Here is a 26,867-nt window from a genome sequence, read left to right on the forward strand (position 1 = left end):
GAATAAGTTACAAAGAACAAGTGTGACATACGTAGTTTGGAAACACTGCTTCCTCCTCATAGGTGAGTTTTGTTTGGCTATCATAACCTTTTGTTGCTCAGTTGCTGCCCCTGCATGTTTTTGTAGGAAGTCTGTATAAAGTTTATGTAATTGCTTGTTTGGAATGGAGCCTTGGGCTACTGAACCAGTGTCCACCCAGCTGGTTGTTGTGTGCCAGTTGTTTTGAACTTATGACAACCCTAAGACAAATATATCATGGGGTTTTCTTGGCAAGACTTGTTCAGAGGGGGTTTGCCATTGCCTTCCCCTGACGCTGAGGGCATGTGACTTACCCAAAGTCACCCACTGGGTTTCATGGCTGAGCTGGGAATCAAATCCTGGTCTGCAGAGTCACAGTCCAACACTCAAACCACTATGCCTTCTTCGTACTATTGAGGTTTTACTTACGAGTGGATGCTGTGCTTATCAGAATGAATGATACAAGGCTTTATCACGAGGCCAACAAATCCTACATGTTGCAGGTATATACATTTAGGGAAAGCAAAATATCAAGTTTAATGTATGTTCCTCCACCGCTGTTCATGGATCCTAATGAGATTGTTTAGTATTTACCTGTCAAGGAGAGTATTTGTGAGAAGTTGGCATTTACAGAAGAAGTGTGTCTTGAATCTACAGCAGCTTCAGAAAGCACTTAAGTGGAATTTACATGCCATGCTAGTTTCTGTCCAACCAGCACTCTCATTAAATAAATTGCTCAGTTCAACCTACTATCAGATTCCATTCACAAACCCAAGAGGATTAAAAGAAAATCTCCTTCAATACCTCTGAATTTATGACTGAATTATGATACGATATGATCCCATTCCCATCAAGGGATACATCTCTAGACTTACTGTGGAAACACAGAACTATGGATAATTGCGAACCATATTGAAATGAACATCTCCCTGAAGCAGCATCTCATAGAATCCACTGGAGGACCTAGAAATGCCTAGAGAGAAAACCTCTCTAGAATCTCTACATCCTCCAATGCAATGGTATGGTCAACTTCCAGTGGAAGCATACCATAGAATCGCACTGGAGGACCTAAAAAAGCATGGGAGAACATTTTTCAGAAACAGGTAAGTGAAACTATGAGTTCTGCAGATACAGAAGTTGGACTGTGCAACCTTTTCCAACCAGGCACCTACCTGCTGCTCTGGATTACAGCTCATATAATCATGATGAGAGCAGCAGCAGATGACCTCTCCAGGCATCTGGAGGTCCTCCAGCACAACTCTATGGTCAACCTTTGCTGGAAATATAGGGCATGAACAGACAGGCCAAAATAAAGCTTCTTTAAGAGGCCGGAAGCTGCGCCAAAGTTGTGCTCCAGACCTTAGGACTGGAGTGTGGCTTTGGTGCAGCTTCCGGCCTCTTAGGACGCATGCATCATTTAAACAGCATACCTCCAAAGTGACCTGAAGCAGCTTTGTTTTGGCCTGTGTGTTCGGGCCCTTAGTGTTTGTAGGCAGCTAATAGCAGTTTCCACTTATCTCTGGTAACCATGGGAATGGATCCTCTATGGATACAGGGGTCAGACTGTACTTAGTTACTGATCACGGCGGGATACAGACGGGCAAAAAGGGGTGTATTCATGACGTCATGAAGGTAGAGCCTTCAGACGGGCCTTACCTGAATGCTGCCATGAACACGCCCCCCGCACGCCCCAAGCGGGAAGAAGCGGCATTAAAAAGGTGCTGCTTTTCTCTGCTTCTTTTCCGTTTGATGCGCAGCTGCGCAGCTCTGTCTGTAAGCTGCTGCACCGGTACGCCAGAATTGCTACGCCGCTAATTTAAGTTGCCCATTTAAAAGCTCCGTGTCTGCTGCGTCGCATAATGAGTCGGGGTCCTGGAACATGCGCAGTTTGCAGTCAGGCTTTAATTGCAGCGTCAGCTGCCATGCAGGTGTGGAAGCTGCAGCACAGCTGCAGCGCATTTTAAGACACGTAACCCTAACCCTAACCCTAACCCTAGAGCAACATGTATGCATGCGCTGCTTGGAAAGTTTGGACTTTAAAGTGAGCCCCTACACACATTCCTGTGCCATTTTCACCTAACAATAAAAACCGCTAAAACTGTAAATATTTACATATGTACAAGGGAGGTGATGGGGGATGGCAGGGGGACAGCGGTGGCAGCGGCGACAGCTGTGGCTGTGCATTGCAGATTCAGCAAGAGCGCGGGGACCAAAGGAGAGGAGGCATCCATGATGCTGGTGACACTGGCAACGTGCAAGCGGACAAGGATGCCAACACCAGCTGATCACCAGCTGGCAGGAGACCACCATTGTTCTTGGGCAGGGCGAGGGAAAAAGTTTTAAAGGGGCTTGGGCACTTTAAATGTGCACATAAGCTTTCTGCCGCCGCTGCTTAGCGCTGCAGCTGCGCATCTGCCAGCCGGCAAAGGAAAAAAAAAGCCCCGTTTATGGCCGCCCGTGAGGAAGCTGCCTCTCTCTTTGCAGCGTCCTCCGAGGCGGCGGTTTGGAAACTGCAGGTCCGAAACGGACCCAGGTGAGGCGTCTTCACTGCCCCCCGTGTGGAAGCCCCATCTCCTGAGCCACGCCCCCGGGGCGGGCGGTCTGGAGGCTCCGTATTCAGCAGAATACACCTCCAAGACGTCTTCCCCTGCCCGTCTGTATCCCGCCCACGTATGAATCAAGTAATGTGTTTTGAAATCATACCTACCTTCAGCTCTCAGCTGTTTGTGTTCTCCCATGTAAATGAAAGCAGACATTGACTCTTTGCTCAGTTATTGCTCCCCTTTTGATGAATGAGGCCAATGTTGTTAACCAAGGGTTGAATGAAGCAGATGAGGTTTCTACTGGTAAATCTTTTGGTGATCTGAAGTATTACTAAGGATTTCTGAATGTCCTCCATCATCATGATTTAACAATGGCAACAGCATTTCAGAATCAGGCTGGTGAGACAAAGAAAGCTTTCTGTAAGGAGTGGTGTGTAGAAACGGGAATATTGTGTTTGTTTGTTTCTTTTTAAATGAAAGGCTAATGGGCTCAGTTCTGGGACTAAACTGAAATGAATTTGATTTCTTGTTTCTTTATTCTCACTTTTTATTTGCTAATCTTTCTCAGCCACTGTTTTGTACTTGGCCTCAGCTTGTAAAATGTAGGAAACTAGGTAGAAAAACCAACACTGTTTTTGCAAGTTTTACATCAACTCAGCACCAACGTAAACTGAAATGAATGGGTAGTATGATCTGGCAACCTTGTATTTTCATCGTCTTCCCTCCTGGAAGATTGACCTATTTGCTTTTATAGCCAAGTTCCATGAATCAAATTTTGCAAGTGAACTGTGTACGCGTAGTAGTATATGTATGAAATATTTTCTCTCTGGGTGCTGTAGCAATATCAATTTCACATGTCAGTTTGTATCTTGGATGTTTGTTACCTTGCTGTTTTAGACTCCCATCTAGTGACCTTAGTAGTGCACTGCAACTTGGATGTAAATGGCAAATTACAAATATTCCAGGAACAGTTTTGTATGGCTCCCAAACAGCTACAAACAAACACAATTATAGTATTAAAATTCCACATTAATTTCCATGGTTTCATCCTATTAAATTATAGGATTTGTCATTTAGGAAGGGGTGTTTAGTATTTTCTGAGAATGCTCATGTCTCACCAAGATTCTACCTCACAACTGGTTTCTATGCAGGGTTTGAGCTTTGACATAGTGTCATAAAAATAATCTATTTGAATATTTGCAGTGTTTTGTGAAAAGTATATCTGGCCTGAAGTGATCAGAGGTCAACAGTTAGCTTGGGGAAGTTTGACTACCATCTGACAGAAGTTATAAATATATATATATATTCCAGCTTGATGTGATCAATGTCCCTTTATCTTCTTTAGTTTTGTACCAGCTTCACTACTCTTTAAAAATCTGCATTACAGTGGGCCCTTATTATCCCTTGGGGTTTGATTCCAGGAACCCCCCTACCCAATAGATACCAAAATTCATGGATGCTCAAGACCCATTAAATACAATGGCAGAGTAAAATGGTGTCCCTTATATATAAAATGTCAAAATCAAAGTTTGCTTTTTAGAATATATATATATATATATATATATATATATATATATAGAGAGAGAGAGAGAGAGAGAGAATATTTTCAAGTTGTGGTTGCTTGGATCCATGTGGGTACAGAGGGCTGACAGCATTGTTGTTGTTGTTGTTGTTACTACTAGTTGTACTACTACTACTACTACTATATTTTGTTGATCATTTATACAGAGAAGTCACAGAGCAGTACAATATTCAAAAAAAGAGAGGAGCCAGCAAGCAATGTCATGTTTATTTTCCTAGGAAACTTGGGAAGGGATAGTAGGTATGGGCAGAACACCACACAGAAAGCTATTTGAATTCACTTTGCATTTGTGTGGTTTGTTTGTTGTGAACCATGTAATTGCAAACAGAGGAAGTGGAGCAGGACCTTTAAAAAAAAGGAACACCCAGGTGGGTGCCTGATTGCATGGATTGGGCATTAAGTGGCAATGATTTATATCTACACAAGAAAGGAAATTTCTTGTTTTGAAATTCTGGTTTCAGTTAAATTTTTAGGGAAATAAATACATAAAGTATTATTAGAAAAACCCCTCAGAGCTACAGAGATGTTTCTAGTCCAAAACCACTGGAAGTTACACTAGGTTGACCTTGGAATCAAGTTAAGAAGTGGTAAGGAAAGCCAGGATAGAATAGTGGTTGATGTGCTGAAAATGGACCCATGAGTGCCAGGTTCAAATCGCCATTAGGCCATAAAGTCCACTGAGTGATCTTGGACCAGTCACTATTTCTCAGCCTAACCTACTTCACAGGGATGTGTGAAGATAAAAATGACTGAAGGACATTTTTTTCACTTTTGGAGGAAAGGCAAATACAACAAAGATATAATTTACTATCACATAAATATATCTTATTAAAAGTTTAATAAAATGATTTTTTTCCCATACAAAACAGGGGATCTTAACCTGAGGTCCATGCACCCCTGGCAGTCCATGGATGTCTGTAAACCAGGCACAAAAATATTTTGTTCCCCTCTCCACACACACACACACACACACACACACTTTTGTTTTATTTCTTGTTATTTTGAAAATTGTGATTACATGCAATTTTCTAGGGCAGGGGGTTCATACCTTTCACCAGCTTCTCAAAGGTGTCCATGCAACTCAAAACAATTAAAAACCATTGATTTAAAGATGGCAGTATTTGCCACAGTATATTTTCATTCTGGCTTGTCCATTTGTGTGTTTTCCTTGTTATGGACACTTCTAATGCATTCATTGCACCAGCCATTAACTGGATGAGCAGGTGTGAAGAAGAAGAATGAAGCAGTAAAAGGGGGATGGATGATACAATGGCCTCTTTCACACTGCACAATTATAGCAGTTTCATATCACTTAAACTGCCATAGCTCCATCCTAAAGAATCATAAGATTTGTTGTTTCCCAAGGCACCGGAGCTCTCTGGTAAAGTTATAAATACCTCACTAAACTACAGATCACGGGGTTCCATAGATTGGAAACATGGCAATTAAAGTTGTATCAAAGTGCTATAATTGTGTAGTGAGAAAAAGACTTAAGTTTGTTCATAAAATTGTCAGGACTGTGAAGTAGCATTGATTTTTTCCTCCTTCCTTCCTTACAGTTTTGACGTAGACAATGGCACCTCATCGGGACGGAGTCCCTTGGATCCCATGACAAGCCCTGGATCTGGGCTTATTCTGCAAGCTAACTTTGTTCACAGTCAACGTCGGGAGTCCTTCCTCTATCGGTCTGATAGTGACTATGACCTCTCTCCAAAGTCCATGTCTAGGAATTCCTCCATTGCCAGTGATATGTAAGTATTTAATGCAGTCTCTGAACATTGGGTGATTATAACTCATCCATGGAAAGCACAGGGAAAACAATTTCAGCCAAAATTCAGAATTACAGTTTAATCCTGGTACAATGGGCCCTTGGTATCTGCTGGGCTTTGCTTGCAAGATCCCACCCATGGATACCAAAATCTGTGGATGCTCAAGTAACATTATAAATAATGTTGTAGTAAAATAGTGTCCCTTATACAAAATGGCTAGGGGTACTACTGAAGAAGGTCTAGTAGTCAAAACAAATTAGCTTGACACCTCCTGGAATCACGGTGCAACTTTTAAATTATCATTTTAAAAAACATTATAGTGCTTTTTATATCTTTGCACAAATGTTGTCCTGTCCTCTCCTGCTGTTCTTATGTACTTTATGGCAATTTAATTTGTTTTTATTGCAACAAAAACAGTATTGTGAATTGCCCAGAGTGCCAACAATTGGGTGATACAGAAACGTAAAAGAAATAGCTAAATATTAATGATCACTATAGTCTGTCTCGTGACAAGACTGTCTACAGATATTATAAAATTTGACACAGCAGCCCTTAAGAAGATCACTTGTTTGATAGCTTGAACTCACCACAATAATATCTTGATCTCACAACAAGGCACACGTAAACTCTTAACATCTTGCACAGTAACTCTCAAGAACTCTTTCCATTCTGTGTATCCATGATGGTTGGCACTGTATTGTTTGGTCAGTATTAAGGCTGTGTGAGGCCTCCCTCCTGCCTCTACTTTGCTTTCCAAACTTCACCTTTAGTTTTGCTTTATAGTATCTTTCCTGGTCTTCTGGGTTGTTGTTTTTCTTTTCAGACCCTGTCTCAAAAGAAACTTCTGTTTTACATCTGTCAATTTCACCACTGGTGATTTAGAGATATTGATTTTACTTTACATTGTTACTTTTTATTTCTTAGCTGTGAGCCTATACATTGTTGGCAATTGTATCTACTAGGATGGACTGTTCCATGATTGTGAATCAGATCCTAATCACATATATGGATTTGCTTTTGATCAGATTATGATCTCACTACAAAACCAACATAAAACCTCTGCTGTAAGGCTTATAGGATGGCCACTTAATGCATTGCCAAAAAAGAGGGCAAAAGATTACACTAGTTTCCAGAAAACTTACATGTCCTCCCTTTTGCTTACAGACAGACATTTAGGAATAATTACTGTCATTTCAACAGAAAAATAATCCATTTCACAATATGAGGGAAAGCATGAACTGGGAATTTGTGTGCCTGCTCAGTTTGCTTTCAAGGGGCTAAAGATTAAGATCTACAAGGAGAAGACAGTCCTTCACATAGAGGACTGTCCTTTGTAAAGTATGGCATGTGGACATCCTAGTGGCGTACCAGTAACATCTGGGATCAACATCATGAGCTGGTCATTATTTTCATATGCACCACTCTGACCCTCAGTTATAGTGCAATACTGGAACAATGCCAACCTATTCAAACTTCATTTGTCCAATGTTTCTTGAAATTTTCCAGGATAACCTCACAATTTTTATCCTGCTAATAGAGAAATCTGTCCATCTATCTATCCCTCTATGCACTCCCCCATCTATTTATCCATTAACAGTACTAATAAAGCCTAGTAATAGAGTACAGTTTTTTATGCAAAAGATTTAATGGCTAGCTTTTCAGGTAACATTTCTGTGAGATGCTGGAAAAACCACTGCGAGTCAGAGAAGACCAAGATAAATTGGAATAATGGAATCTGACTTACTCTTAGACAGCTTTATATCTTCTTTTCTTCCTCCTCATCTTGTTCCTCTTCTTCTTCTTTCTCCTCCTCCTTCTTCCTAACCCTCCCACTTCCCCTCTAAGACTCAGAATGACATAAAACCAGTAGAAACCAACCTTACAGGCCAGTGATGGTATAACTACAGTCAGCTCTCCATATCCTCAGATTCTTTATCCACAGATTCAACCATCCATGCCTTGAAAATATTTTTTAAAATATCAATTCCAAAAATTAAACCTTAATTTTGTCATTTTATATAAGGGCCATCTTTTTACTACACCATTGTATTTAATGGGACCAGATTTTGGTATCCACAAAAGGGGATTTGGAACCAAACCCCACTGGATACCAAGGGCCTACTATTGCCACAAGGTGAAAGAACAAAGGCTACTATCACTGTCTCTGGTAGAATTACTCTCTGAAAAAGGTAGTTGGAAGACTCCCAGCAACGTAGTATTAATTACCACCCTCCTGCTCCACTGCCTGAGGTGGGAGTCTCACCTGATTTATAGAAGAATTGGCCATCTTAAAACCATGCAAACCAATTCTACAAGACACAGTAAAATCAGTGTTCTCCATATTATACAAATCTTGTTTTGTCAGTTCTCTATTCATATTCATCTTCTGAAAGTAAAGACATTTATAGACATACTAATGGAAAAACACCAGTTCTGTTGAACTCCTGTTTTGCTCATCTCACTGAGGTTCTTTGTTGTTGTTGTTTTTCTTCAGCTATACCCTTGAAGGTGAGCAGCCATTTCTATGTTTAGAAACACATGACATTCCTTCCTGCTGCTATCTGGATATAAATGTGTGACATTACATTGTCCAGCAGCCTTAAAATTAAACCTGTTATCTATAATACTGCTTGAAAAAGGGAAAATAAGGTGCTCATTGGTTGCTGTGTTTTAAAATGCATTATTTATGGTGCATTAATAATAGGCCATCTTATTTAATCTTACAGAAGCAGGGTGAGAAAGCTCTTTGACTTGGTTGAGGGTTGAGCATCATAAGGCAGTAGTGAGGATACCCTGGGTTTATAGCATTTGCATTGTTCTTTTGTTAGATTCCCCAGCATTCATGAACCTCATGTAGAAGACATAGGCGGGTTACAGACCGCCAAAAAATACGTATGGAATACGTATTAGGGTTAGGAAGGGGTGGTGCTTCCGCACCCCCCTAACCCTAGTACGTATTCCATACGTACAACATGGCGGCGCCCCTTCCACATGGGGGCCGCCATGTTTACATATCGGACGCATAGCATCCAGATGTGTCGCGGCGCCTATGATGTCGCGAATGCACCAGCGGCGCCTCGCGACGTCACAGAGGTGTCGCAAGAAGGAGCTCCATTTTGGAGCTCCTTTTTTGCTCCGCGCGGGAGCCGTGCGGTGTGGCTGCTGCGGCTCCTGCACGGAGCAAACGGCGGCGGCAGCAGACCGCCTCAAAGTGGCGGTCTATAACCCGTCATAGATTTCAGTTCAAAGAACACAACCAGATATTTTCTATGTACCAAAATAAATCCATCTCACAGTCCTTTTTTTCTCGTTGTTAAAATCATAATTAGTGCATGCTTTCTTCATTTCAGAAGCAGAATTTAAAGCTGGTTGCAGGGATTCATTTTGTTGTTAGTATAGGTTGAGTCTCCCTCATCCAAAATTCCGAAATCCAAAATACTCCAAAAACCAAAAAGTTCTGTCATGGATAGTTGAGATACTGATACCTTTGCTTTCTGATGGTTCAATCTAAACAAATTTTGTTCCTTGCACAAAATTATAAAATAATATATTGAATAAAATTACCTTCATGCTATGTGTATAAGGTGAATATGAAATATAAATGAATTTTGTATTTAGACTTTGGTCCCATCTCCAAGATGTCTCATTATGTACATATATGGAAATACAGATATTTCAAAATTGGGAGGGGGGGATCAGAAATATGGAACACTTTTGGACCCAAGCATTTCAGATAATGAATACTCAACCTGTATTATTATATGATGGAGAATGAAAGATTCTCGCCAATCTGTGCCCAAAGTTCTGCCAGTAAATTTTACTATCCATAGGTGTGGGTTAGCTTCATCTACTGTGAAAAGAGGACAGGGTAGGAGAGGTAACTGGCAGCAGCACCAGATTGCTGGTGGCTTCCATGTTAGTAAGATGGTGAGTGTGGTTTTAGACTGAGCTTCAGTGGAGCTATCCAAGGTCATGAAGATATTTATGGGACAGAATTGAGCACCTTGGAGCGGTGGCATCACTAGGGCTGATGTCACCTGATGCAGGTGTCTGAAAAGGGGTGCTGGGGTGTGTGGCCTTTCCCATCCTCTCTCCTTCCTGCTACTTCAATCGCCTACCCTGCTGACTACCCTGCCGCATGGCTAAACTGAAAAAGGCCTACCTTGTCCTCCCTGCCCCCTCTCCCTTTGCTTTGCTCACCTGGCCAGGCAGTCACATCTGGAAGGGCTGTTGGGTGGGAGGCAAACAAAGCTGTAGGTGGGGGGATGGAAGGGATGTGCACCCATGCCTCCTTCTCAGCATACATGCCTAGGTTACCTCAGCTGAGAGCCACAGCAGTGGAGAATAAAGGGCAGACACCAGCAGCAACATTGCACTCCACTGTCCCACATCCCACCTCTGAGGTAACACCTGGTATGGTCTGCACTCCCCACACCTCTTATTGACACTTCTGCCTTGGAGATATCTAAAGTTCAAGCTAAAACCTGAATGGGTTCACCATTCTTCTAATATGGAAGCTACCACTCAGCCAGATTCAATCTTACTAGAGTTAGAGGGAGAGGAGAATTGGGACCCTGAGGAAATGAGCTGTTACCGCTCTCTTTTTTATTTTTGTTTTTGTTTTGTTTTGATTTGATTTGATTTGTTTTTGTATATTTGGTAAAATCTTGCAGCATACCCTTCCCTCGGATGGACTTAATCAACTTTGGGATTCCAGTTAACCAGTCCCTTTAACCAGGGCACTTTTGCCTCCCCTTTGCTCTAGTTTCCTATTTTTCTTTTCCAGTTAGCTTGCAAAATTCCGTGGTTATTAATCATATGCCCAGTATTCATTCAGATGATTTAACAGCCATAATATCCTGGGAATTTGTTTAGAGAAGAGAATTTAGAAATCTCAGCCAGAGAGCTCTAGTGCTTCATCAAATTATCATGTACAGAATTCACAAGGTGCACCCATAGCTGTTAAAGGGGAATCAAGGTGCTGTAATTGGAAAGCGTGAAAGGGCCCCAGGTCTCACCTCTGCTTTAATTATTTTTTCCTTATTGCCTGTTTGTCATACCACACCATCTTGAACCTGATCTCATCTTGTCTTGGAAGCTGTGCTGGGCCAAGCTTGGTTACAGCTTGGGTAGAAAACCACCAAGAATCTCGCAGCAAGACTAGGAAATAACTGTACTCCAAACCATGGAGAGCTGCTGCCAGTCAGAGTGGACAGTGTTAGACTAGATGGACTGACTCAGTAGAAGGCAGCTTCTTGGGTTCTCATATTCCATTACTTTCTCCCACGTCAGTACATCAAGTAAGTGAGTGCCAAACTATATATATGGGAGATCAGATCATCTGACATTTCAGTGGTTGCTGACAAAAGCTGGGGAATATGTAGGAGAAATGTCCACTGGGGATGGAGGTGGGGCCATTCAGATTGGGAAAATAGGGCAATGGGTTTAAAAGTTTGCTCATTGCTGCAACACAGATCCAGTTCTCACCCAGTCACCCTGACACTGCTGCATTTTGATGGTACTGATGAAAACACTCTGGTATGTGGATTTTTAAAATTTTCCTTTCTAGTTTGATCCTTGCCAGCACTTGCAGAGCACTGATTCCCAGCATGATGCTGCCTGATTATTTAGATTGAGATGGGTAGAAGGTAGATTTGGATCTACTGGATAATCACTGGATGATCTGCAGGAGACCAGCAAGGGTTTCTCTTTATCCAATGGAGTTATAGTGTTCTGTGTCTATGGGCTGTCAACTTATTGGCCAGCTAGTACTTCTTAATGGCTGGTTTTGGCTTTGAGGCTAATTGTTGCTGACCCCTCATCCTGACTGAGAACCTTGTGATGTTTTATTTTTAAAAGTGATGCTTTAAAGAAGCCAAGCACTCTTGAACCCAAGAATCCTTAAAATCCATGTGAAATGCTACCTGCTTTGCCATGGTTATAATAACCAACCTGCGTGTATATTTCTTCAGACTATATAAATATTGTGCACCTTATTTACTGATGCCAGATTTCCTCCAGTTTGTTGTAAGGATTATAGTCTTTGGTGTTATCAGTACCTGTTTAATGTATAGTAAGTTGGCTCAGTTAATTCTTATTCTTTTATTAAAAAGATATCTTTGTTTTATTTTGATGAATGCAGTTTAGTAGGAAAAGGCTTCTTCAAGTTGTTTAATCTACTTTGTTGGCATTACCTCTCATACACTCCAGCACCCAAATGTCTGAGATAACATTTCCTTATTCCTCATTAATTTCTGCCAATCCCTGTGAATGCATCTTCTCAGATACCTTCAGAGGAATGTGAAAATTATCTCAGAGATGTTATTTGTTATATCATGGATGACTAAATAGTGAGTTGCATTAAGTCACCCCAGGCATATTGAGGGGTCCCCACCTCCAGTCATTTTAGCCAAAAAATTAGCTAGTCAGTTCCCCCATCCCTGAAATCTCAACTGTCCACTTTTACCCTCCTGGGCCTGTTTTAGTTTGGGATGTGGATTCAAAACGAGAAGTCAAGAGAAATTATTTGTTTTGTTTTGTTTTTAAATCCTGTCACGTAAAACTTTTAAAGCTTCCCAAATGGCCCCAAATTCTGGCTGTATGAATGGCCAGTTTCTAGGCTACAAAAAGGGTAGGTATTTTGGAACATGGTGGTTCAGTGGGTCTTTTAAGAATTATGTGGGAGATGATGTGCCCCTCTAGCCTTGAAAGTTCCCTGTCCCTATGTTTGACCAGTAAAGGTCATTCCTACTTGTTAACATTACTTTTGAAATTAGTATTGTTACATCCATGTTATCACCCCACACTCCCGCACTAGGAGTAATTTTGTCACTTATTCATTATTGCCAGGCTGTCTGTATTGCAATGGTTAGTTTGGTCATTCACTTTTACTCTGCATGAAGATTTCACACACACACACAGAGGGAGAGAGGGAGAGAGAGAGAGAGAGAGAGAGAGACTGCCAGGTTGGATATGGAACAAGGTTCCTGTAATTTTAATCCTGAACATAGTATGAGACTAGAGGCCAAAACACACTGCAAAAATAATTCTGTTTGAGACTGCTTTAACTGCCATGGCTCAGTGCTAGAGAATCCTGGGAATTGTAGTTTGTTGTGGCACCAGAGCGCTCTCACAAAGAAAGCTAAATGTCTCACAAAACTACAGTTCTCAGAATTCCCTAGCACTGAGCCAGGGCAGTTGAAGCGGTCTCAAACAAGATTATTATTGCAGTGTGTTTTGGACCAAGGTTTAATAAAACTCTGCCAAGTGGAATGAAGGTACCTGTCTTCTCTTACCTTCTAAACTCAACTTTCAGCTGCATCCATCCCTTTCCAACATGGCTATGGTCCCCCTCCACACCTCCTCCCCTCCTCAATCTCCAGTGAGGCAGTAGCCTGGTTGGTAAGGGATGCCTGTAGCTGCAGCTGAACATTATAATTTTGAAGGTAAGATAAGACAGGTATTTTCATGCAGCATCACAGAGCTTTATGGTACCTTGTCCTGCTCCATGATTTAACATTCTGTCATGCCGTCTCTTCGGTGTTCTTCTTTATAATATTCATTTATCTGGTAACGTAATGCAGAATATCAAAGGTAAACTGTATCAGTTTGTGTTAACTTTTTCATGGCTTTGAAATGTTTTATTTGTGAGAGAGCGATAAATACTTTGGGCACAGCACAAGATAGGTATCTGGCGGTAGTGATCGTGATCTCCTTGCTCTTTCTCTGCACCCGCCAAGACACATCACTCTGATTTTTTCCTCTGACGTCACAGCATGATGTGGGTACAGTTGCTGCAGCAACAGCACACACTCAGCAACACGTCCGCGGACATGTGAGTCACTTGAAAACTTTGACTGGTTTTTATTAGTGTATGAAACACTTCCCTGTCATCTCCAGTGACTAGCTTGTCCAATCCTCACAAATTATTATTTAGTTAGTAACACTCAGTACAAATCACTTTCAAAGTTTAGGTAGGTAGGCCTCTGCAATAAAAAAAAGTAATTATGAGTGCTACCAAGTTTCAGGACATGCCCGGCTAATGCTACAGCAATGCGATTCCATGGAATTTAAGGACAACACAGCAAAGCTGCAAGGGCCTCAATCTCTGCTCATTTCTCTCCTACACCTGTGCACCATTCTAAATAAGCAGAGCTGAAGTCATAGTGTGCTCCAATGTCCAAGTGCCTAAGCCTTCTGATAGCAGAGCTAGAATTAATACAAGATAATGAAGTAATGATGGTGCTCACAAAAGTAATGTAACAGATTATCATTTCTGAGCTGATCAGAGTGGATGGGTTGAATTTTGATAGCATCACTTGTTGAAGGGGAAAGCCTTCCATTGCATCTAATAATCGATTTTTTTTCCTATTCTGTTTTACTTTTCAGACATGGAGATGACTTGATTGTGACACCATTTGCTCAGGTAGGCACTCCATTCACTTCATTCATTCATTTTGTTGGAATACTACTGTGAAATGGAACTGTCTCAGTTATAAATCATATTGTTTAGAAATGCCATGAATTGGTAGAGCCAAGATGCTGTCCTCCAAATGGCTTGGAGTTCAGCTCTGTCCAGCCCCAGCCACTATGACCATTAATCATGGATGAAGAGATTTATAGTTTAACAACAGAGAGGGGACATAGGTTCCCCCTCCTATATCACAGTGTCAGTGGAGTGTTGATCATATCTGGGTCTGGGAAGGAGACAAAATTGTTATTTTGATTCAGTTATTAAGACCCTCTTAGAATAAATTCTATCAGATCCATATCTCTACATCCTCCTTTTGAGGACGACCATGGGTTTTTCCATGGCTGAATGAGGAATTGAACTCTGATCTCCAACACTCAAACTACTGCACCGTGCTGGCTCTCCTTGGGGGCTGTACCAATTGCTAAATATTCCAAAAGAAGAAGAAGAAAAACAAACAGAAAGTCCGTTTCTGGTTTTAAAATATGTGTAGTTTTTTAAAAAATATTTAACAGAAGGGGATTTGTAGCCTATGCAGCCAGAATAATAATAATAATAATAATAATAATAATAATAATAATAATATACAATTCACCATCACCACGGGGGAGGGGGGCAGAATGGATGGTCTGGCAGACTCTGGTAGGGTCTGGAGGAGTCAAGAGTTTCCAAAAAGAGCTCAGGATTTCCCTACCCTACCTTCCTTAAGTTCAGGCTCCATGCCATGCCATGAACTACCTCTGGCATATGGTCAAGCTTTGTTGTTGTCAATGCACCTCTAACCAATGCTTGAGAAAGCTACAGTTTTGGACTGCAAGCACAATTTTCCAGTCAGCATAACCATTGGCACATTTTTCTAAATTCTGCCTCTGACTAAGGGGTGTGAAAGTAAGGTACTCTGCTTACCACCAACCACCCACACATAGTTTATCACACGGGGGGAAATGCAGAGTTTAAACAGTGATCACGCAATTGACATAAAGTGTGATTAAAATGAGATGAACACAAGAGCCATTATCCCATGAATAACCAAAGAATAACCAGGCAATAAACAACAAAAAGTCATTCACAGGAAAATCCCATGAATGATTTGCTCCTGTTTCTTGCCTGGTTATTCATGGGATCATCTTCCGGCCTGAGAGGGAGTGATCAGGCAGACCCAGCTCCACCAGGGATAACCTGAAGGAAGAGGCTCCTTCCTCCTTAACTGTCATCTTATGGCCTCCTATACCCCTCCAACTATGCTCTGACTGTATGGGGGAGAGGCTTGCGTACCCTAATGAAGTTGTGAGCTATGCTGGCAGTGGTATAATACCCACCGGTAGGGCCTCCCATGCCAGACAGGTCATAACCGAAGGGTCTGACCAAGAGCGCCAAAGGGCAGGATGGGCTCTCTAGCCATATGGCAACCATCCTAGGAGAAGGAAAACTCTAATCCCAAACCCGGGCAGATGGTGCTCGTCTAACCCTGTAAGGTCAACCATCTAAGAGAAGGAAACTCTAATCAAACCTACGACTCGAGGACCTCGCTGCCACCGTCCATGTTTGTCAAGACCTCAGCAGTCGAACCTCTGGTTTAAAGGGCGAGGCCAGTTCTGTGCACAGTGCGCTCCACCAGAAAAATCCATTGCACAGGCTCAAAGGATACATACAATGTCATCAACACGCTTGTAGAAAGCACGGATGAGTCCTTCCTGAATCTTCATTCGCAAAGTAAAGCCAAGAAGAAGAAGAAGAAGGAGGAGGAGGAGGAGCAGAATTCATGGGATAATGGCACTTTAATCATGTTTCATCTCGACATTGTCGAGATTAGTGCAACTGTGGGATTAGCACAGGTTAATCATGGGATAATAGTGCTTTGAACACGATGTCACTGTGGTGAATAGAATATTGAGCTGACCAATGAGAAGGCAGCTGGAGCTCAGCCAATAGCATGTGGGCTGTGGAGTTTAAAAAGAATCCGAACTGAGAGTCAGTGGACAGTTGGTTGACAATTGGGACTGTAGAATCTTGAGGGAAGGTTCTATCCAAACCAGTGTGAGGGCTTTGGGTTAATAGAGTTCCTGAGGGGACTGGAAATTGGGATTTTTTGGAGTCCAAAGGACTTGGGTCACAAACATACTCTAGAGTAGAGAGTACTGTGTTGTGTACCTTGATTGTGGTTGATAGCCTGTGGGGCTTAAGCACTTAAAGGGGAAATTGACAACATCAGTTAAATATATACAATATAACTAAGGAAGACAACAATAACCAGTTTTGGAAACAAGTTTATTTATTCTATTCTGTTATTTAATAAACTTTTGTTCTTTGTTTCAAATCTCACTTGCCTTATGTTGATTTCAGAGACAGCAACACTACCTGCATTTTAAAATCTTTTGGTGTTCAAGGTGAAGGTTGACAAGATATAAACCTCCACATACATATTAATTGGTGGTAGCAGTGGGATAAAGATAATCCCTCAGGAATGCCATCCTCCAAAGTCAGTGTTAAGGTGAAGGTTAACTGGACAGGGCCTTCACAGTCATGTGAGCATCATTAGCGCAATGCAGGATTATCACGAGTTAGTCATCGATTATACTTTCAGTTGTCCCCCGTGCGATAAACTCCATAGAAGTGATCATCACTGCCAGAGCTGGCCATGCCCTTGGTCTGTCCAGGTGCACACCCACATACCAGTCACTGCTGCCTGTGCAGATCTGTGTCACCAAACTGCTATCATGTGGATGAGGATAACCATTTAGTTCAAATACTTTAAGGTGTCCCTCCCCTCCCCATGGATGTCTACCCAGGCATGTGTCTGTCTGCTGCCCATGAACAGAGATCACATGAATTTCTTTGATAATGACATTTACGTGGATTGTATGTCAGATGTGAAAAGTTCTTATTGTGCAGATGTTAACTGCTGTGATGATTCTGATGCAAAGGGTACCAGACAGCAAAGGCCTATTCTTTTCAAAGCTCAGTCATTTTAGAGAGAGAAAGAGAGAGACAAAGAGTGTTTTGTAAGAAATTTGCCTCTTCTTTGAACAAGGCTGCTTGTTAAAAACAAATAATGGTTTCTTTGGTAAGAAAGAAAGTGGCAAACCTCCTGTCTCTGTGTTTACAAAAGCTTCATTGTCAAATAATGGTCAAAGGCTTTGTACACCACAATAATCCTGGAAAGTTTACTAGTCTCTTTTGAAAGTTTTCTGTTTACTGTCTAAATGAAATAGAGAGAAATGGGCAACACACCTGAACTCCCAGGAAATGAAACATCTTCATCTTTATTTGCTACAGGTGCTAGCCAGCTTACGTACTGTACGGAATAATTTTGCTGCATTAACCAACCTTCAGGATCGAGCACCCAGCAAGTAAGTGTGGCATTTTTTCAATTTCTTCACTTTTTGCATAACACATAGTGTAATACTTCTGTGTTATTGTATGTACCTGAACCATCTATGAACTGCTGCCCTCTGGATGTGTAGGACTTCACTGCTGCTGGAAGCTGTGGTCCAACATGTGCTATCCAAGCACAGGTTGACAGTCCTGTCATAAAGTGAGTTGAGATATCTGTTTCATGAGATTGCACTCACTTTTATGTTTGTAATATGAGGCTGCAGTCATTGAGAAAACCAGCAGTCCATGGGGCACAGTAGTCATGCTTCACATAGGCCAAAACTGCAAGTAACATTCAATATGTGGCCAACATTGAAGTAGCAGCCACTGTTTTATTCCTCCCCTCCTTTCCTCCATAATACCTGTGGCAACAGATACTATGTACCTGACTGTGTTTCTCCATCTGCATTCCACTTCACTGAATGCCATTGGGAGGAGAATGGGAAAATGTTCAATGGCACAATAACAGAACATGACTAAGTTGTCAAAAACAGTGCAGATGCAGCTGTATATTTAATGTAGGGGTGTGCATAGTGCAACGCACCAATTGCATACATCCCTTGAACTCCACTTTCATGGCCAATGAACCAGTCCTCCAAAGCCATCAAACCCCCACTCTTAATTTTATTTTTAAATGGTACATTTTTCAGGCAATTCAAACCAAAGCAAAAACCCCAAAATATGTGAAAACACACCCACACCGTCCCCACAAGCATCTATAATCCCGCACCAGTAAGAATAAGAATAAATTGAATTTCTTTCCCACCTCTCCTCAAGGCTTGAGGCAGGGTACAACATGTTAAAATAAAAAATATAAATAAGAAGAAAAAACACAAAATCAACAGTTAAAAAAAATTCATCCAAATATCCCCATTTGCCTCTGCAGTCTTTTTCAAAATGGTGTTAGGGAAGTAACATCACTTCCTGTTGCCATTTTGAGAGGGACTGCAGGGGGAAATGGAGGTATTTGGATTTGCTGGGGGGGGGGGGGAGTGTGCAACTTTCAGAGGAGTCAAGATTGGGGAAAATTGCTGTTGGCTCCCACATAGTTGTCCACTCCGCATTTAATCAAATGTGTCCAGGCCAATTTCAGGTACAAATAAATTTCAGGGCAACTAAAAAAAAAATTACACAATGAACCTAGCCTTGTTGTGTGTTCCCTTTTCTGTAATAGGATCCACAACAAATACGCTTGTAGTCCTCTTTACTTGGAGTCAGTGACTCTTAAAAGTGTTTCTTTTTTCTCATTAATTTGTTGCACCTGTATAGTTTTCAGTCTTCTAAGGAATAAAAGACATCATATAGTAGACGTGGGGTGAAGCAGATCAAGCAGGAAGAGCAGCCAGAGGCTTTAGTACTGAAGGCAGCCATTGCCACAGTCCCAAACTGGCCTCAAAAATGAGTGGTAAGAAACCTTTCCTTTTGTGAGCCGCATTCAGCAGCCTCAGTTCAGCCTCTGTGCTGTCTCCAAGTGAACTGGGTATGTATGTCATGTGCATGCCCTGCCCCAGATCAGCCCAATAGGGGCTCTTTTGAGCCATCTGTTTGAGGCCATGTCCTTTTATCTGCATAACATCAATAAGGGGGCATGTATCACAATTTTAAGGCCCAAAGCACTCTGCAGAAATAATCCATTTTGAGATTGCTTTAACTGCACTGGCTCCATGCTCGGGAATCCTTTGCACTGTAGTTTATTGTGACACCAGAGTTCTCTGGCAGAGAAGGCTAAATGTCTCACAAAACTACAGTTCCCATAATTCCCTACCATTAAGCCAGGACAGTTAAAATGATCTCAAACTAGATCATTTCTGCAATGTGTTTTGGACCTAGGACTGCTCTAAAGACTGCAGAAGTGGTACTTGAGGGAGATGCCTTTGACTGTTTAGTTATCACTGTCTTCCCAGTGCCTTTCGCCCAATCTAAGAGTGCATGTACTGTACACTCAGAGATAGGAAAGTTAGTGAAAAATGCTAATACATTATATTTACAATTATTTAATTTATTGTTAAACTTACATTAATTATATATACATTGACAAGGGGTTATTTGCTGTACTTAAAAGACAATTCTTAAGATGAAAAATCACATTCATGATGATACTCCCTTTCTCCTGTCCTTGTCCCTATTTTGGACTTGGGAAACAGCCACACAAATTTTTGGAAACCCAATTTCTTACCCACCCATCAATTTAAATGGAATGAGTAAAGCTACAAAAAAGTACATATTGGAAGAATAAAGGAAATGAACACCTTTATGTATAATTAAACTATAAATACCCCAGCTCCATCAATAATATCCAATACTAATGTGAAATGCATGATATATTATTTAGTTTTAAAAAAACAGTGTGGTGTACTGCAGGTGCACCCTTCTTCCAAAAGCTCCTGACAAATATGGATAATAGAGGTAATCTCAGGTTCCTCAATTTAGCCTTCATTAGTTGTTTCTGTCTTTTTGTCATTGATGTTTATTGTATTAAAAACCCTCATTATTTTTCTAACAACATTGTTCTAAGACAGTATTAATACAATTTGCTTTGTGCCAATATATTACTTTTCTGACACTCCCTTTCTCTTTCTGTCAGACGGTCACCCATGTGTAACCAACCATCCATCAACAAAGCAACCATAACAGGTAAGATATTTTAATAACATCAGACTGTTTTGATGAGATGTTATCACAATTAAGGCTGTGCTTATTTCATGAAAATACACCAACTTCTGTATAATGTCTGTGTGTGTGTGTGTGTGTGTGTGTGTGTGTGTGTGTGTGTGTGTGTGTGTAACATATTTTTCATTTCAAAGGGCCTATCAAATGTACTATTAGCCATAGTATTCTGCTTCTGTGTTGTCTAAGGTATGCTAGAGTGCAATTTAACTGTGCCAAGAAACACTTCAGGACATTTCACAAATGCTCCTTAGCATCCACAACAAACCCAAATGATAGCAGCATGTGAGCTCTTATAAAACCCAGCAGCTTTGCTCTTTTTCCAGCAAGGCTGCTGAGACTGACAAGAGGAGTTCCAGCGACCCCTAGCCAGCAGTGGTAGGTCCACTAAACACCATTTGCTGGCTGGAGGCAATTGCAACTGATCTGAGCTTTTGCAAAAGGCTGGGAGGGCATCCATCCAGCATCCTGCTAAATTGCATAATGCAAGGAAGTTATGCGTTGGGTTTGGGGTTTTTTTTAGTACTTTTAAACATACTGCTACTACCACGTAGCATCTAGTCACAAGGCAAATGGGTCTGACAGTACCTGAAGAGAGGACATTCTCAGAACCTCACTAAACACATTATTGAGTTCCTTCAAGTGTGGTAGTGGGACCAGGGTTTGCAGGTTCAAAAACTTTTAATCTTTTTGACTGCCAGGGATGATGGTGTAGGCTCCCAGCTCCTCAGGCTTCAGTGTCCCCTCTGGGTTTGGCTGTAGGTGTTGGTGGTGGAAAAAACAGGGTTGTTTTTTTAGCAGTGTACTCATATGAAGTATCCTTGTGGTACTGCAAAATATTTTGGGTGTTGCTTGGTCTTGTATGGGGACTTATCATCTCATTTTCATGGCAATTTATCAACCCAATCATTCATCAAGCCAATTAATCATTGAAACTTCTGTTTGTTTTAATAGATTAGTGTTGCCTCATTCCAAATTGTATGAAATGCAATAGCAATGTAGTGGGCCGGCTATTTGTCATATTCTGATGAGGATAATGGCGGTCTGGTGCCTGGGCTCCACCCAAGGGTAGGCCCAACAAAATCACTATTGAGGTTGGCACTGCCAGTAAGCCACTCCAGGCTTCATGAGACATGAAAGTTTCTGTCCTGAACCGCTCCCTCACAAAGTCTGTTAAATTCCAGGGTGCCAACTGGGAACTTGCTGGCCTATTTACAGGTCCCATCATCCAGCCTTTATGCTGCTGCACCCTCCCTATTTCAGGGCCCGACAGTGCACTACCATGCAAACTGCCCATAATGCTGCCACTTCCCTGCTTCCTTTAAGGGCCTGGTGGAAGCGCAAATGCCAACTGCCCATTTATTGCTGTGGCAATAGCCCTGGCTTCACCTCAGACACCAATGCAGCACAACAGAAGTGAGTCCTGTATTGCCCATCTCTTCTAGATGGTGTGTGAACCCTCCATGCCCCCTCAGCCACCATAGAGAAGCAGAGATTAAATGGCCATAATTCTTTTCTCATTTTATAGTCATGAAGCAGATTGGGTCCCTTCAATTTACCCTACAGTTTTCTTTTTTAAAAAAGCATATACAATTGCTAGCTCTGACAGCCTTCAATTTTTAGGAAAGCTGATTGCTAAAAATGCTGTTATGTGCAAATTTGTACTGGGAATGGTCTGGTAGCTGGTATCGTAGACAACAACCCTCAGATTTATGGTTGTGAGTAACTGTTAAAGATGTCTTGTCTGTACTTAGTGTTTTATATGATATGATGTAAATGTTGGTATAGATGAGTTAACAAAGTCTTGTTAGAACAGGCAAGGCTACATTTTGGCTTCTTTTTGAACATTCATGGAGTAAAGGATAATTGTCTGCATGGAGGGGAGGAGTTCGTCTCATCTTTAGCAGGTTTTGTACCTCAAGCTACTGGACCAAGAAAGCTGTTCCATTCTCAGATACCCTCCACTGCAAGCATGATATTTTGCAAGCTGCAATGCTCCTTCTTTCCCAGTCTTGAGCAGCCTTTTGTCTCATCCTTCTTTTGGGAGAGGGATGTGCACAGTGGCATCATTAGGGTTGGCATCACTTGATGTATGGTGTCGCATGGTGTCACCCCCACCCCCACCACCACTGGTCTTCTCCCATACCACATCATAGAGAATCCTTAGTAATGTTTTTCTACTAATGCTACTCATAAATCGTAATTCCCGTTTATGTCACAATATAGTTGTGACATAAACAAATTATAATGTCATATGCACAGCCTAAATGTATTTACATGTACACTGTTCCATGTGGCTAAAGTGAAAATTTGGTAAGATGTGATATTTTTAAAGAAATTTTAAAAAGAATTTTTAAAATTAATTTAGAAAAACATTTTTAAATATTTTTAAAAAAACCTGGGGCCTCACCTTTCTCTTCCCACTGAGATTTACACCACCTCTTCAACATTTTAAAGGGATGCAAGTCACCACCACCACCTTTTTCTGCCCAAAGTCAGATGTTTGGGGAACAGTAATATTGATAATAATAATAATAATAATATGCTTTATTTTTATACCGCTTTTCCGAGGTGATCAAAGCGGCTCACAGAATCATTTAAAACTTACACATCATAAAAACAGCCTCACAAAAAAAATAAGAATCAAACAACATGCAATAAAGACAAGCAAGATGGCGGTCGGGAGGAGGGCTTGTCTTCTTAGCAGGCAGAGGCCTGTTGTTGCTGGCCTGCTTCTCTCCCCCTCAAGATGGCGGTGTTGTTGATGTCACCTCCCCTTTGGGTGTCACCTGATGTGGCCTGCACCCCTAGTGATTCCTTTGGGGGAGTCACTATTTGTTTTGGCTAACATGTGTTGGTACAGTCATGTTGTAAACCCATCAGAAAGTTTTGTGTGTTGCAGCTCCTTATATAACAATAAAGTGTTATCAAAATATCCTTTATAGATAAGGGGGAGTTACAGAGAGTAAAATTATATCAACATATTTGAGAAGTCACTGGAAAGGCAAGTGTTAAAGCTATCTGCCTTCAAAAGCATAGAAGCGTCATAGGAAGAAATCTCACTTCTGGTATCACTATAGGACTTTGTGGAAGATACCCAGAGCCCTATTTAGCAGCATAAGAAGAAGCCAAATGCAGGTTAATCAGATTTTGGAGTAAGTGAAGTAATACACATTACCTTCTTGTAGGGCTATAATACTGTTAAGTACAGAGTTTGAAAATCACTAACTGCTACACTCAGTAATTCCAGATACAATTTTTTTTTTAAAATTACTTTACAGCATCTTCATCATGTAAAAAGGAAACAGTCGGGACTTAAAGCAAATATAATTCCCTTCACAAGAAATAATTATTTTGCATTAAATTACTACATGTGTAAATTACTAAATCTGGACTGATTCTGTTCCATATCTACTAATGCCACATCGGGGGGTGGGGGGGATATCTCATGGTGTCTATAAGCATTTCTGGATCATCTTAACCTGGGTGTACCCAAGACAGTGTTCTGTTTTGTATCAACAGATACACCCGACCAACTTTATCATCCACTCACTAAACAGCAATTTTTGCTGTGCATTCAAACCATGCATGTAAGAATCATTATTGAGAGTCTTCTTGGTGTAATAGTTTGACCGTCAGACTAGGACTTGGGAGACCAGGATTTGAATTCCTGCTCAGCCATGGAAACCCCACTGGTTGACTGTGAGCAAGGCACACTCTCTTAGGGGCAAAACAGATGGCCCTGATAGAGCGGCATCCCGCCATCCCTTTCAATGCCAGATCAGGGCCACAGCAGCCGCATGCTGTAGCCCTGATCCAGTGCTCTGCTGGCTTTAAAAGAAATGGCAAAATGCCACTCCTTTTAGAGCTGGCAAAAAGGTGTCGTTGCTGCCCCAGCAGCACCTTTCGGTGCTCCTTTGGCATGTGTCATATAAATGCCACACCAAGGGAGTGCCATAATACTGCCTGCCATAATACCACCATACCGGCGCTTCAAGCTGGTCTGTTTATCCCCTTAGTCTTAGAGAAAGCAATTGCAAATCTCCTCTCAATAAATTTTGCTGAAAAAAACCTGTTGTAAGATCAGTACTTGTACAGCAGATCATCCACAAATACCATGTGTTATAGGGTATATTTCAGAGGAACTGGCAAAAAACCCTCTGAGTATTAATTAACTAAAAAAAAAACCTATGAAATTCATGAGGTCGCCATGAATCTACAGGTGACTTGGAGGCACACACACACACACATAAAGGGTCACTATAAGTTGGAATTGATTTGAAGGCATATAACAACAGTGATTTATGCTTTATCTGTCTCTGATATCTTGTGGTACAGATAGTTTCAGTATTTTCTCTCTTAACAATAACTACTGTTAAAGTGCTAAGGACCAAAGCTTCTGAGGTTACCTGTTTTTCCATTAAACTAGATATCAACCTAAAATTCTCTTTTTGCTTTAATCACTTAGATCAGCTTTCCCCAACATTGTGTCTTCCAAATGTTTTGGCCTACAAACTCCAATTGTTTGTAGCTACCATCACCAATAAGGGTTGGACTATGGGATTTATCATTCTCTACAGCTGGAGGACACAAGGTTGGGGAAGACTGCTTTAAAGTCTACTAGTATCACAGATATCTGTAAAACAAAACAAAAAAGGAGGCTTTTTTATTACTTACATCAAAACTAGGAAACGTTTTGCAGACTCAAAAGTACAAACAGTGCAATACAGAAATAAGCCCTGTTATGTTTATTAAAGTGCTTACTCCAAAGCAAGCATGCATAGGGCCACTGGTGTCAATAGAGTTAGCATCACTTGGTGCAGTAATTCATGGTGTCACCCTTCCCCTGTTGACTTCCTCCCATACCACACCATACAGAATCCTTAGTAATGTTTTTTTGCACTAATGTTGCTCATAAGTTTTAATTTCAGTATATCACTGAATGAAATAGCAATAGTAGTGGCATCAACAATGAGCAAAATTAAAATGATACCTTTAAATTATACTATCATATGTATAGCCTAAATGTATTTACATGTACACAGTTTCATGTGGTTAAAGTGAAAATTTACTAATATGTTTCTTTTCTTTTTTTAAGATTTTTTTAAAAAGAATTAAAATTGTGCAGGCCTCTCCTTTCTCCTCCCACTGAGCCTCACCCCACTCACCCTCTCTCTTCAGCATTTTAAAGTGATGCTGGCAAACACCACAGCCCATCTCTGACAAAAGGCAGGTGTGTGCGGAGCAGTGATGTCACCTCCCTTAGAGTGTCACCTGGTGTTATCCCCATCCGTAGCATACCCCTAGTATCACCCCTGTGTAGGGCTGCAGTCTTAGAAACCAAGGATTGAAATATAGCAATAGCAATAGCAAGTACAATTCTATACCTCTTATCAGTGCACTTAAACACTCCCTAAGCGGTTTACAATGTGTAAGCTAATTGCCACCAGCAAGCTGGGTACTCGTTTTAACAACCTTGGAAGGATGCTAGGCTGAATCGACCCTGAGCCCCTGACTGGTATCGAACTCACAACCTTTTGGTTTATGAGTGAGTGGCTGCAGTACAGGCATTTAACCACTGCACCACCAGGGTTCTGAAAGAATGAAAGGAAAAAAATAAAGTAACTCTGAATACCCCAATGCTTCTGAAAGCAGTGTGAAGGATTCTTGTTTTCTCTCTTCTATTAAAAGAATACTGCCAATGTTGCCAGGCCTATACTTCAAATTAAAGGGTGTGCATTGGTGCTTGAATGGTTTGGCTCTGGCTGACTGAAAAAGTCAGAGCCAGTTCAAAGACTTACAATGCCTCAGAGGTTCAGCTGAGATGGTACATTGCCTGAACTGGTTTGCCCATCCCTAGTCCTAATGCTGTATTTAATGTTATGATCATTGCCATAACAACAGACTTGGTGGCTCAAGCACAAAATCTTTGCCTGAGGCACATGACACCCTGGTAATAGTGGCAATGCAGCTTTATATGAAGACATTGTGCCAAAGCAAAACAGATGATAGAGGTTTTCCTGTACACTGCCTTGCTTCTTTAACATCCATTTAGAAATTTGGTGCCAGGTTTCCTCCCATGCAATATTTCCAGAGGTGTTTGAAATGTTGTCTGTTTGCCTTTGTTGCTACTAGGAAGTTCCTGGTTTATTGCTCCACTCATGCAGAGCAAGGCATCAGAAAAGAGAAACACGATTGACATCTGTATATATGAGGTTTCTATTTAGGTCGGTCCAGCTGCCAGGACCATAAGAGGCTGAGGCAGGTGTTTGTAACCAAGGGGCAAAGTTAGTTCAGCTCCTTGCCTCAGCAGATGATCCAGGATAGCACAGCATTCCAAGGAGCCAGGCTGTCCATTCCATTCCTCCCAGAAACATGTGTTTTCTCTGTCCAGTGTTGTTGATTTAATGAAAACCAAGAGCTAAATTAGCCAAAATACTGGG

At 41.3% G+C, this 26,867-nt stretch overlaps 1 protein-coding gene across 5 annotated transcripts in view; it reads left to right on the forward strand.

Moving 5' to 3' along the window:
* Positions 1-26,867, forward strand: part of LOC149324013 (3',5'-cyclic-AMP phosphodiesterase 4D) — a 534,014-nt gene that overhangs the window by 372,355 nt on the left and 134,792 nt on the right. For all 5 annotated transcript variants that reach the window (XM_089495362.1, XM_089495382.1, XM_089495369.1 and 2 more), the window contains exons 2-5: positions 5,703-5,894; positions 14,301-14,337; positions 17,659-17,732; positions 20,342-20,391. In XM_089495362.1, the coding sequence (XP_089351488.1) occupies positions 5,703-5,894; positions 14,301-14,337; positions 17,659-17,732; positions 20,342-20,391 (353 nt within the window). The remainder of the gene's footprint in view (positions 1-5,702; positions 5,895-14,300; positions 14,338-17,658; positions 17,733-20,341; positions 20,392-26,867) is intronic.

Source organism: Sceloporus occidentalis, unplaced genomic scaffold (genome assembly GCF_023333645.1).
Source record: "Sceloporus occidentalis isolate IW3139 unplaced genomic scaffold, rSceOcc1.0.p SCAF_1, whole genome shotgun sequence".
NCBI classification, from domain to species: Eukaryota; Metazoa; Chordata; class Lepidosauria; order Squamata; family Phrynosomatidae; genus Sceloporus; species Sceloporus occidentalis.